The sequence below is a fragment of the Heterodontus francisci genome, chromosome 26 (assembly GCF_036365525.1).
Source record: "Heterodontus francisci isolate sHetFra1 chromosome 26, sHetFra1.hap1, whole genome shotgun sequence".
Taxonomy (NCBI): Eukaryota; Metazoa; Chordata; class Chondrichthyes; order Heterodontiformes; family Heterodontidae; genus Heterodontus; species Heterodontus francisci.
The window spans coordinates 30,595,710-30,610,034 of NC_090396.1; the positions used below are offsets into that span (position 1 = coordinate 30,595,710).

The following is a 14,325-nucleotide window of genomic DNA, read 5'->3' on the forward strand; positions in this document are numbered from 1 at the left end:
CTGGGCCAGATGGGATTTATCCTAGGATTCTCTGGGAAGCCAGGGAGGAGATTGCAGAGCCTTTGTCCTTGATCTTTATGTCGTCATTGTCGACAGGAATAGTGCCGGAAGACTGGAGGATAGCAAATGTTGTCCCCTTGTTCAAGAAGGGGAGTAGAGACAGCCCTGGTAATTATAGACCTGTGAGCCTTACTTCGGTTGTGGGTAAAATGTTGGAAAAGGTTATAAGAGACAGGATTTATAATCATCTTGAAAATAATAAGTTCATTAGCAATAGTCAGCACGGTTTTGTGAAGGGTAGGTCGTGCCTCACAAACCTTATTGAGTTTTTCGAGAAGGTGACCAAACAGGTGGATGAGGGTAAAGCAGTGGATGTGGTGTATATGGATTTCAGTAAGGCGTTTGATAAGGTTCCCCACGGTAGGCTATTGCAGAAAATACGGAAGTATGGGGTTGAAGGTGATTTAGAGCTTTGGATCAGAAATTGGCTAGCTGAAAGAAGACAGAGGGTGGTGGTTGATGGCAAATGTTCATCCTGGAGTTTAGTTACTAGTGGTGTACCGCAAGGATCTGTTTTGGGGCCACTGCTGTTTGTCACTTTTATAAATGACCTGGAAGAGGGTGTAGAAGGGTGGGTTAGTAAATTTGCGGATGACACGAAGGTCGGTGGAGTTGTGGATAGTGCCGAAGGATGTTGTAGGGTACAGAGGGACATAGATAGGCTGCAGAGCTGGGCTGAGAGATGGCAAATGGAGTTTAATGCGGAAAAGTGTGAGGTGATTCACTTTGGAAGGAGTAACAGGAATGCAGAGTACTGGGCTAATGGGAAGATTCTTGGTAGTGTAGATGAACAGAGAGATCTTGGTGTCCAGGTGCATAAATCCCTGAAGGTTGCTACCCAGGTTAACAGGGCTGTTAAGAAGGCATATGGTGTGTTAGCTTTTATTAGTAGGGGGATCGAGTTTCGGAGCCACGAGGTCATGCTGCAGATGTACAAAACTCTGGCGAGACCGCACCTGGAGTATTGCGTGCAGTTCTGGTCACCGCATTATAGGAAGGATGTGGAAGCTATGGAAAGGGTGCAGAGGAGATTTACTAGGATGTTGCCTGGTATGGAGGGAAGGTCTTACGAGGAAAGGCTGAGGGACTTGAGGTTGTTTTCGTTGGAGAGAAGGAGGAGGAGAGGTGACTTAATAGAGACATATAAGATAATCAGAGGGTTGGATAGGGTGGATAGTGAGAGTCTTTTTCCTCGGATGGTGATGGAAAACACGAGGGGACATAGCTTTAAGTTGAGGGGTGATAGATATAGGACAGATGTCAGAGGTAGTTTCTTTACTCAGAGAGTAGTAGGGGCGTGGAACGACCTGCCTGCAGCAGTAGTAGACTCGTCAACTTTAAGGGCATTTAAGTGGTCATTGGATAGACATATGGATGAAAATGGAATAGTGTAGGTCAGATGGTTTCACAGGTCGGCGCAACATCGAGGGCCGAAGGGCCTGTACTGCGCTGTAATGTTCTAATTCTAATTCAGCCAGTCTCTCTTGAGACATGTGATTGAAGACTTGGGGGCTCCTGAGAAATGTTTCCACAGATTTGACATTCCATATTTATGAATGACTAAAAATCTCAAAGAAAGAACAAACTAATGAGTACTGTTTTGAAAATATTAGATTTTCAGATAAAACATGATTTGGTTTTATTTGTTGATTGATCTATCAAACATTGCTGAAATGATTGTGAAGAGGTCTAGGTTTACAGAGAGTGCATGTTACCTTAAATGGAGCAAGCATAGGAAATGGTCATCTCGGACAGTTATTAGCATTCAATAATTGTGCATTGTTACATTGATCCAACATTCCTATCCATGTACCTAATAGTAAATTATGTTTCTTTGTATTCAGACAGGAACAATTAGTGTGTACATGAAACATGATTAGGATTTATTATGTTAGCAACTTATCTCTTAAAATTTAAACTGATTCTGAGCCTTCTGGTACCAATATACTTTGCATAATGGAGTTCAATATGAGGTTCACTCAGCTGTTATGATAAAAGAGAGTTCTGTATCACTGTCCTATCATTGGCACAAGGTGATGGCAACAAAAGCTCAAGGGCTTCATCACAGTAGAAATTGGAGAGTGAGTTAAGCCTGGGATGCCCTCCTGGCAGAGGTGCAGATTCATGACGGGAAGGTCATGCCTGACAAATCTCATTGAATTTTTTGAAGAGGTGACTAATGTAGTGGGAAGGGGAGTGTCTATGGATGTTATTTATATGCTTCCAGAAGGCATTTGATAAAGTCCCACATAAGAGACTGTTAAATAAGGTAGAACCCCATGGAGTTGAGGGCAAATTATTGACATGGTTAGAAAGTTGGTTGAGTGGTAGGCGACAGAGAGTGGGGATAATGGGTAAGTACTCCGATTGGCAGGATGTGACTAGTGGTGTCCCGCAGGGATCTGTGTTGGGGCCTCAAATATTCACATTATTCATTAACGACTTGGATGATGGCATAGTAAGTCATATATCCAAATTTGATGATGATACAAAGTTAGGCGGCATTGTAGACAGTCTAGATGATAGCATAAAATTGCAAAGAGATATTGACAGACTAGGTGAGTGGGCAAAACTGTGGCAGATGGATTTCAATGCGGGCAAGTGTGAGGTTATCCATTTTGGACCAAAAAAGAATAAAACAGGGTACTTTCTAAATGAAGAGGTTAAGTACAGTGGATGTCCAAAGAGACTTAGGGGTTCAGGTGCATAGATCTTTAAAATGTCATGAGCAAGTGCAGAAAATAATCAAAAAGGCTAATGGAATGCTAGCCTTTATATCTAGAGGATTGGAGTATAAAGACACAGAGGTTATGCTGCAGCTGTACAAAACCCTGGTTAGACCCCACTTGGAGTACTGTGAGCAGTTCTGGGCACCACACCTTAGGAAGGATATATTGGCCTTGGAGAAAGTGCAATGTAGGTTTACAAGAATGATACCTGGACCACAGGGGTTAAGTTATGAGGAGAGACCACACAAATTAGGCCTGTTTTTGCTAGAATTTAGAAGGTTAAGGGGTGATCTGATTGAAGTCTTCAAGTTATTAACAGGAAAAGACAGGCTAGATAAAGATAAACTATTTCCACTGGTTGGAGATTCTAAAACTAGGGGGCATAGTCTAAAAATTAGGACCAGACCGTTCAGGAGAGATGTTAGGAAGCATTTCTTCATGCAAAGGGTGGTAGAGGTTTAGAACTCTCTCCCACAAACAGCAGTTGAAGCTAGAACAGTTGTTAATTTTAAATCTGAGATAGATAGATTTCTGTTAAGCAAAGATATTAAGGGATATGGGCCAAAGGCAGATATATGGAGTTAGGCCGCGGATCAGCCATGACCTCATTGAATGGCAGGACAGGCTCGATCGGCTGAACGGCCTACTCCTGTTCCTATCTTCCTATGTACCTATGCATGAGCAGGTGGCAAATAATGTGCATTCTAAATTGTATCTGCAAATAGATTGTACTTGTAAAATCTCATAATGGGATCATATTTTTTTCTTTTTAATATATTCAGCTATGAAAATTCTTCAGTCCACTTTATGCCTATGGCTTAGATTTGAAATTGGATTGCATTTTCTATATAGATAAAGAATACAATATTTCTGGGGTAGCAGCAACTACAGAGTTAATGTGTGACCTCTCCTTCATATTTTCTGACCTTCATAATCATTGTTCTTCAGGCTTCTAATCCCTTGAAGAAATACTGAGCCAGACTAAGCAGTTGGCATTCCTTTCGGTGAAATTGTTGCTTTTAATGAACTCCACTTCATGGCAAATTTGACTAATAATTTTCTTATTAAAATCCTCAAATCTCTCTGTGTCCAGATGTGATTATTACAGGGCAGTGTGTGTAAATTAAAGGCCTGCTCGTGTCTGTAAATGAGACCCGACCCAAGTCCGACAGAACCGCATCCAACCCCGAGCCCGGCACGACCCGGCCCGAGTCCTTCCATTTTTTTCCCGCACCCGCCCCGACCCAACCATCAGTTAACCTACCTTCCATTTTTCACTCTGTTCCTTACCTCCAGAAGCTTAAAATAACTGTAGCAAAACCACCTTTAAAGTCCAAAAAGTAAATTAACATTAGAGTTACTTACCTGAGGTGGTGATAGAGCGTATCAAACCCGGCCGGACCCGGAAGTGCGACCCAACCTGACCCAAACCCGACACATGTCGTCGGGTCCCAACGGGTTCAGATCCGGGTTGGGTAGCAGGCCATTAGTGTAAATACTGTTCATATACAGTGACAAATGCAAATTCCAGGGGGAATGTTGCACAAGCTCTTGATATACTTTCTTAAAAAATAGCATGTAGCAAGTTTTGGGGAAAAATGCAGTCTCTTTTGGTGCTCGTGTCATCAATCCAACAGGGACCAGTTTACTGAATTCACCAATCGTACTGCTTCGGCAAGTACGGATCTACCCTTCACTACTGCACAGTTCTTCCACTGAATGCTAATAGCCTAAATATTTTTGTGTCCAACTAATCATTAAATTAAACTGACCATGTACGCATTTTAAGATTCCTAGCATGCCAGCCTTTTATTGAAATTTTCTGCTTGAAATCCTGGGAAGAGTGCTGACAAGTGCCAAAACAGTTAATTTCACTGCTAGTGTTTTGCTCAGGGAAAACAAGAATCCTTGTAATAAAGCCACAGCTATAGCTGTAAAACAAAGCAGATCAGAAGGATTTATCTTCAGTTTCTTCCATCTTTTCTACTCCCACAACTTACTTTTGCCACTTTTCTCTGAAACAATTTGACTTCAGATACCATTATAAAAGACAGAGGAAGACTTTATTCAACGTCGTTCTTGTTTTAAGATGGATATGGCAAATGTCACTAATAGACCCATCGGCAACATGGGCTCCAAATTTACTCAAAGGTACTGCTGAACTCCCACCATAACCCTCCAGCACTGTGTACTTCCAGATTTAGCAGAGGTGGGATTGGTGTTGGGGGTGAGTGGAGGGAGCTACCAACCCACTGCCAGGAGGTGGGTCATCCAATTAAATATTATAACAAGGCTGAGTGCCTAATATATTACCACCGATTTTATATTTCACCTTGGCCGGCTGAGTTTACTGGGTCTCTGGAAACATAGGAAATAGGAGCAGGAGTAGGCCATTTGGCCCCTTGAACCTGCTCCATCATTCAACTAGATCATGACTGATCTTCTACTTCAACCCCATTTTCCCACAATAACCCCATATCCCTTGATATCATTAATATCCAGAAATCAACATTCACTCCCTCCACCACTGACACACAGTTGCAGCAGTGTGTACCATCTACAAGATGCACTGCAGCAACTCACCAAGGCTCCTTCCACAGCACTTTCCAAACCCGCGACCTCTACCACAAGGGCAGCAAATGAATGGGAACACCATCACCTGCAAGTTCCCCTCCAAGCCAAACACCATCCTGACTTGAACTATATCACCGTTCCTTCACTGTCGCTGAGCCAAAATCCTGGAACTCCCTCCCTAACAGCACTGTGGGTGTACCTACACTCCAAGGACTGCAGCGGTTCAAGAAGGCAGCTCACCACTACCTTCTCAAGGATAATTATGGATGGGCAACAAATGCTGGCCTTGCCAGTGACGCCCACATCCCATGAATGAATTTTTAAAAACTATCGATCTCTGTTTTGAACATACTCAATGACTGAGCCTTCACAGCCCTCTGGGGTAGAGAATTCCACAGATTCACCACCCTCTGAGTGAAAAAATTCCTCCTTATTTCAGTCTTAAATGGCCTACCTCTTATTCTGAGACTCCCCTGGGTTCTAGACACCCCAGCCAGGCGAAACATCCTGTATCAACCCTGTCGAGCTTCAATGAGATAGGTTAAAGGGAGGCGAAGACTGCTGGATCCAGGAGGTAGTGCCTTTCCACTTACGAGCTGGATCCTGCTTACCTGATTCATCAACCATCCTGTGATTGGACAGACCGCCCCCCTCCCCCCTACCCCCAACCATTCCTATCTGCTTTCTGAGCTCTGATGTCCCCCCACTCTGGCCTCTGATCTTACCCCCTCCACTGCCACATCAAACTGACCATTCCAATCCCTCTGCTCCCCAGCTTGACCCTGGTGCCGAAGGCCTACTGCCCTGGCTGCGGCCAGGAAACTGAGACAGAAAAAATGCTAATCAGCTCCTGCCGTTAAATTCAGCAGGACCTTAAGGAGACCTGTTCTTCTGTATTTCTGCACTGCAAAATTGCACCCCTTATCCCTGCTCCCTCCCTGCCTCTGAGGTGAAATTGGGGCAAATATGTGTGTATTTGCTCAGACAGCATGACATTTTCAGAAAATAATTAGCAGAAACCAGTTTAAATTTGATAATCTCTCAGTTTAAAAAGAGATGAAATGTAGAATATTTTTTGTGATTTCTCTCCCCGAGTTCAACAAACAAAACACTACCATTAGGGGCTAATAATTTTCAAACCTGGCCACAATAGCCTAAAAACTCTTGATGAAAAAGATGCAAATTTAAGTTGATAAGGAATTCAAACTGCTGATAGAAACTATTATCTCGTGACAACACACATGGTGAGGAAGGTGTGTGCAATATAATACAGAAGCAAATTATTTTTCCCTTTTTTCTTTTAATTTCTCAGACATGAATCCAGAGAGCAGCTGAACTAGCTGCTACTGCAATTCTGCTGAAAGGATCAAAAGTATACATTCTAAATATGTCAACCAAAATTGGGCAATGTTAACATGCAATACAGTATAATGAAAACAAGGAGCAAATTAGTGTCAGTTCCACAATTGCTCAGTGTACAGAAGGTAACCAGAAACCATTAAGGATGACAGAGTACATTTAATAGCAGTACCTAGTGTTTTTATGAAATGTCAAAATCAGTTTAAAGGCAGATAATTCCAAATCTGGTGGGAAAGATGTTCAAGGAAATTTAGATTTTTTGATGCATTTTAGAGTTTAACATGTTGAGGTTATTAATTCCTGAGCATAGAATATTTTTACATCGTAGCTAGGGTCATCATCAAGCACTTTCAGGTCACGTACAACAGGGAACTGATGCAGTATACAACTTCCTCTACTCTGCCCCGACAGTGTTGCAATCGAGCGAGAGCACTGAGAGCAGCTGATGAGGAAAGGCAGCCTGAGAAAAGGGGGCAAGAGAGAGAGAAAAACATGAGTGAGACCCACAGTGAGACCAAGAAATCTAGCCTGACAGCTCTGCCAGACTTGACTGTGTTCAAAGATCACTCTGTTAACTGAACTAGCCACTCTGTCATGAGTCGGCAGGGACTTTTTTGTGTTTGTGCTGCAGGTACAATATGTAGGATAGTTAAAACATGAAACTCAGTAACCAGAGAATGCTAAATTATGTCAATTTGTAATGTGTAAGGATATGTGACTTTCGGTGAAGTAAGTTGTTCTGTAGTAAACAACATCGCTAAAACAAAGCCTCTGGTCATTATCACATTGCTGTTTATGGCAACTTCCTGTGCATATATTGGCTGCCACTTTTTATACATTGCAACAGTGATTACACTTATAAGTTACCACATTGGCTGTAAAGCATTTTGGGATGTCCTGAGATCCTGAAAGACGCTATACAAATGCAAGTCTTTCAAACCATTCTTTAGTAAGTGAAGAGCTCAACCTTTATCTATAACATGAGGCAAGATGATCCAAACCTGCCTGCTAAAAAAGTTTAAGAATATTAAGAGCTGGCGGGGAGGTAAGTGCACTGTGATCAAGTCACAACCGTGGACTGGAGTCCAAGCTGCGTCCTTGTGCTTCATTCCTGCCCAGAGGTTCCCTAATGACCACTATGTGTGAAATACAGGCATTAACCTGTGGCCCATGTCTGTGTTGCACCATGTTGGCATTTAAGATTACGGTGACTAGCTGTCTTGGCCTGGATCAGAAAAATTGGCTTGTTGCGGGGGCGTACGAAGCTGTCTGGAGCAGTTATATCAGGGTTGCAGTTATATCAGGGTTGCAGTTCTATGCTCTTCAGTTCAGTCAAATCTATTGTATTTAGGACAAGGTTATTGTAAAGGTTTAGTCTGAGGAACTGACTTAGTTGAAGCTCCAATGAAATCCAGTGCAAAAGAATCAGTCACGTAATACTTGCTTGTGTAGTCAGAGACCCTGAAAAAGGCTTTTGAAGGAAAGAAAATCTGAAGAAGTTGAAATAAAGAACAACTTTATGGAATTTAAAATATCAATTCTGATGTTTCACTGGTTAGTGAAACTGTAAATATACTCTCTTCAATTAAACAATTGTTGAACAATCCCAGTAATTCAGTTAAATAGAGGCACGGACCCTGGAAGCTAAGAGGGTTTTTTTCTCCAATGCATGCCATCCATTGCTGATTTATCTGTAATCCTTTTTCAAATCTGCCCTTCAAAACTTGCAACTAACTCTCACTGTTGAAAGCGCTGACTCATAAATTATATCTGCTGTTAAATTGCCTGTTCACCACCAAATCCAGAGTGGAAAGTGGATCACCTTTAAAGCAGTAAATTTCAGTCGTGATAGAAGAGCCAAGTTCTGTCCCATTATTCAGAAACTTCCCAGGGCTCAATAATGCGGAGATATTAACAGCTCTCCTTCCTGTTCTTTGGCATTCTAGGTAAAGGCTATTTTGGACGAGGTAATGGAAAAGTTGCCAGAGGAGTTTAACATCCTAGAGCTAATGAGCAAGGCGGAGGAGCGGACACCCTACATCGTGGTGGCTTTTCAGGAGTGTGAGCGAATGAATGTTCTTACATTAGAGATCAAGCGCTCACTTAAGGAGCTGGACTTGGGATTGAAGGTACATTGAGAAACATCCTAACGGCTAAATAAAACCATTTGGTATTTATCATTGGGGGAATAAAAAGAAAATAAATTTATGAAAAGTATTAATTTCTTGAGGATCTTAGTAAGCCTGGGATTACTGAGAGAAAACTCTGAATAATGATCCATAAATATAACTGTTACTGTTTGATTATCAATTATTATACAGCATTTTTCTTGCCATGGAAGAATTTAAAGTGTACAGTACATGCATGTGTTTACGAAGAAAGAACTTATATTTATATAGCATCTTGCATGACTTCAAGATGCACCAAATATCTTTACAGTGAATCAATGACTTTTCAAGTATAGTCACCGTTGTTATATAGATCAATACACAGTCAATGTATGCACAGCAAGGTTCCACAAACAGCAATGAGATAGTGATGAGTTAATCTGATTTGAGGGATAAATGTTGGCCAGGACACCAGGAGAACCTTCCCTGGTCATCTTTAAATAATGCCATGGATCTTCAATGTCCACCTGAGGAGACAGATGGAACCTATTTTAAAGATGGCATCTCTGACAAAGCAGCACTCCCTCAGTAATGGGATGAAATGTTGAATACCTGGAATGAGGCCTAACCTGACAATTACTGAGGCGAGAGTGCGAAGCTGAAACTCATGTTTACACTTTTTGATTTGTGTTAAAAGCCACTGTGAAGAAACTTGTGGTTCTTAAAAATCATAAACCGCTTAACAAAGTATTGGATGTCTGCATTGCTTGGCTCCTGCCTGGCTTAAATTGTCCTATTTAGGAGGCAGCTCTGTATTTGCCCAGATGCATATAGGGACAATTAGAAATGTAAACAGTTGGAGAATGCAGAAGGTTGAATCACAGAGGAATTGAGAGTGTGTAACATGCAGCTCATCAATATCACTTGTTTTAAACTATTGCCCAAAGTCAGTTACAGCCTGAATTCCCTACAGAGTATTGCACGAGCCCCCATGCACTCTTATCCACTGTTCAAATGTGAAAAGCAACAACAGTTTTTTTTTAATGGCAGCTTACTAGCAGATGTGAACTTTGAGACTTTAGCTTCAGAGATCCCACAGGACCCATGTTAACTCCATGCAAGCGGATGGGTTTTGAATGGGTTAAAATCTCGCCCATGTGTCTGTTCATGAAGTTGAAGTTCAATTGCACAGACTAACTGACATAAGCCTATACAAACCACCTGGGAAGGTTTATCCACAAGTCTTCAGAAATCAAATATGTACATCCCATTGCCAAGAACACAGAGACACATTCACCATTTTATTCCTTCCTCTACTGCACTATCAGGAGGGAACTACACCTTTCTTTGCTCCAACCAAGCGCTGTGCATTTAATGCATTGCTGAAGCATGTAATGTTAAGTTTAAGTATATAATCTGTTCAGATAATTGAAACAAATGCTCAAACTTAATGTTCTTAATTAATCATAAAAACAATATCTCATATCAGCATGATTTTCTGGACCAATTTTAGGCCAAAGACAATAAAAATAGACAGAAACCCTAATGCTCTGAGTCAATCACTTCCATGATGTTTTACTTACTGCTGCTTATTCTACTTAGGGAGAGCTGACCATGACTAGTGACATGGAGAATCTGCAAAATGCCATCTTCTTTGATCAAGTACCAGATTCTTGGAATAAACGGGCCTACCCATCAATGGCTGGACTAGCCAACTGGTTTGTTGACCTCCTTAGTCGTATTAAGGAACTGGAAACCTGGACATCCGACTTCGCCCTTCCTTCTGCAGTGTGGCTCGCTGGCTTTTTCAACCCACAGTCTTTCCTCACGGCCATCATGCAGTCTATGGCCAGGAGGAATGAGTGGCCTTTAGACAAAATGTGTCTTCAGTGTGATGTTACAAAGAAAACCCGCGAGGATTGCAGCAGTCCACCTCGTGAAGGTGCCTATGTGCATGGTCTGTTCATGGAGGGTGCACGCTGGGATTCTCAGGTACTCAATAGATTTTCTCTCACTGGAGCTAATTAAGATCTAAAACTCTTCAATGTTTTTGTGAACAGGTTACAAGGTTAGGAACTAAATCCATACTATTTGGAAGTTCAAGTCCTGTTTAGTTAAAGCAACTGAAATTGCTTAGGTCATTGCAGAAGGGGGCTGAGTATATAGGAATCACAATAGGAGTCCATTTAAAAGAAGCAATATCACTTCTGGGAATTTTAATACAGTTAGTATCTCATCTCTAAATTGATCAAAACAGAGCCCATTTTGGAAGGTTTAATGTCATACAAATGTGATTGTCATTTATACTTACTTCTCACATTGCTACACAATGCAATCAGAAAGAAAAGCTACAGCAATGCTTGAAACATTGAAATTATCTGTTGGGGTGACTGTCTTTTGCATTGTTTTCTGACATTGCTTTCTGATGTCAATCGCAGGTAAAGTACAGCACTCTTAAAATGCACAGCTCGTACTCATAGTGTTACACCAATGTGTTTTGTTGAATGATAATTTTCTTTAATCCACTGACTGGAGATCTGAATTTATATTTTTTAAAAGACATTTGTAAAAGACAAGCTTAAGATGATCACCTAATTTGCAACACTGTATCCTACACTGCAATGCTTGTGAGGAGAGAGACAAGATGTCTGCTAAGTCCCCAGCAAGAACCAAGACCCAAGAAGTTTAAAGGAACTACCTGTTCTCTCAGCAAGATGAAGAAATACTGCTAACTGCTAAGTTTGAATCTGAGTGACTGTCATGTGACAAGCCCCTCCCCAACTGTGGTTTTAAACTGGTGTTTTCTCTGCAGCAAAACAGAAGCTTTTGGACTCTGACATGTGCAGACCTTAAGTAGGGGTCTCTCTCTCTCTCTTCCAGCTTGACGGTTTTCAAATCCTGCTTGTTGATTGACCACCTTAGTATACTCCGGCTACAATCAAAAACCCCGTTGGAGGAAATCATCCACATCGCTGTCTCCAAAGAGACCCACTGAACCAGTCATCTACCTCTTTAAACTAAAAGCCACAGGACCACCGAATTCAGCTGGAAACCAGCCAAATCATCAAACGCCACAGACAAAAATTTTGTTTTATGGACTCTAACTCAACCAATCTACATTTCCCCACTCTGTAACTTATTTGTGTATGTGTAAACCACTAGTGTGTGTGTGAGTGAAAGTTGGCACGTTGTTATTTTGTTAATTTGGTTTAGGTACAGTAAAGTTAACCTCTTTCTTTGTTAACTCAAGAAAACCTGTCCGATTGGTTCTGGTTATGATCATAGCAAGTAAGTAATCAAACACCTACTGAATTGGCCAGTACATCCACTTTAAGGAAGAATTAAACTTGTTGTAGTCAAACAAGGAGAAGGAAAAGAGGGAAGCCCTTCGACCCCTCCTCACTTGACTGTAACAATAGCCTTGTGTTACAGGCTGAGAGCCACAGAACTGGTTGTTTTTGTGGCTGTTACTCAATATTTATCCCTGTTTATGTCTTTTAGCAGTTTGCTGCCAGATATAAATAAAGAAAAGAATTAGGTTGGAATTTCCGCAGAAATCAGCAAGCAAAATTAATTCTCACTATCTATTTGCCACACCATTCCTGATCCACTGCCATGCTCGTTGTAACATTTACTAATTATTTTCCAGCAAATTGTAGTGCAAGTATATATTTGGAGCACCATGATTAACAGGCCAAATATTCGTGTGTTACAAAGCTCTTGTAGGGGTCGTGGCTTAATTGTACAGGTTCCTTTTTGACAGATAAACAGAAAGAACAATATAGGTGATGGAATCTCCAAGTTATAATCTATATACTGCAGTATGATGCATCTGCAAATTTGGAACAATGAGACATTAATATGTCAACCTCAGCATCTAAATCATAAAGCAGCATTGGAGTGTGGAACATAAAGTAATCTAGGGGATATGGCAGATGTTGCCCTAAATGATACACAGTACAAGAATCTAAACAAGGGGTTTAGGTAACACCATAAGCTATGAAACCATTGCCAAATACTCTCTGGATGTTAAATGAGCTCTACAGTTGCTCCTGTGCCTTGAATTCACTTGGATCTATTATTACCCATTTGCTGTGTATTGATCCAAGATGTGTTTAGGAGGTAATTTAAGTTTCTGAAATTATGGCTAGGATTCTTTTCTTTGGGGCAGGGTTCTGGCAGAGCAGGACTGCTGCCCGACTCTTCACATCTGCCCCAACTCTGACCCATATCCCTGGCTCGGGGGTCATCAGTTGCGCACAACTGGCTTATGGTGGAAATCTCACTGCCACAGGGGAGACAGTCTATACAGTAGAATGCAAACACTGCTGCTGTAGCACCAGAAGAGCCAGTGAGGGATCTAAAATGGTAGAAGCATGCCGGCGATCAGAAGTGATGCCCACTGAAGGCCTCAGTCGAGACTGTGGACCCCACCAGGTAAATCACACCTGCCAAATGAAATATTGATTTAGTCATATAGAACACTATTTTTGAACGCTTACTGGACATTGACCATAACTTGTTTGAAAAAGACCACAGAACAGTGGCTGAAAATATGCCTGCACATTTGCATTCTAAAAGACAGTTGCATGGAGAGACAATGGGAGTACTCCTTGATCCTATTAGCCAGATGAATTTTGTCAATAGTGATGATCAAGAGACATTGAGAGTCATTGAATGTGGAAGAGCCAGCATTCCAACTCCCCCCCCCTCCCCCACTGAGAATGTCTGGTGAGCTTGGAAGAATCTACAAACTTTGCAGGCGAGACTGTTTCAACCTGGAGTTGATCGAATTGTGCTCATAGAAAATGTTTGAGGTAGACTGCAATTGAACTTCAAGAAGAGAGCACCTCTCTCACGCAAAGTTACTTCTATGGGTCCATGGAACTTAAGCCTAAAGACAGAAGGCCAGCAAAACAAGTTTGGAAGTGTGCACAGGGCCCCAACGAGAACTGCTCAACTTAACTTCAATCAAAGACTTTACATCTAACCCAAAACCAGTAACTGAATTTCCATCTACTACTTCAAGCCTCCCCCCACCCTTTTAATTCTTTCTCCTCCTCTGTATCTATTTGCATTTGTGTTTGTCGCGTATGCATGCTAGCGTGGTCGCGTATCCTTAGTAGTTTTAACTGAGTTAGAGTTTTAAAGTTAATAAACTTACACCTTTCATGTTGAAATCTAAGAAAACCTGTCTGGTTGATTTCTTTACAATTACAATTAGAGAACAGTGAGGAAGGACTCACTGAGAGGAAGCTAAAAACACTGTGTTTTACAAGTTAAACCCTGTTATGACCAAACCAGGAAAAGGCCGAGAGGGGAGCCCTAGACCCCTTCCTCAACTGGTCATAACATTGGGGTCAAACTGGAGGAAGAGGCTGCGCTACAGGGGCATTCAAGGCCGTTACCACTACGTCCAGGGTCATTGGGTGGGGCTAACACAGGCAGACAGGAAAAAAAAAATCACTGGTCATCCAGACTCTTCCACCTGCTTG

The 14,325-nt window shown here is 41.6% G+C and overlaps 1 protein-coding gene across 1 annotated transcript in view; it reads left to right on the forward strand.

Annotated features, from left to right (window-relative positions):
- The window catches only part of LOC137384244 (dynein axonemal heavy chain 9-like), a 584,247-nt gene that overhangs the window by 545,909 nt on the left and 24,013 nt on the right, over nucleotides 1–14,325 (forward strand). Inside the window, exons 67-68 of the mRNA XM_068057979.1 lie at nucleotides 8,669–8,851; nucleotides 10,433–10,822. Coding sequence (XP_067914080.1) covers nucleotides 8,669–8,851; nucleotides 10,433–10,822 — 573 coding nt within the window. The remainder of the gene's footprint in view (nucleotides 1–8,668; nucleotides 8,852–10,432; nucleotides 10,823–14,325) is intronic.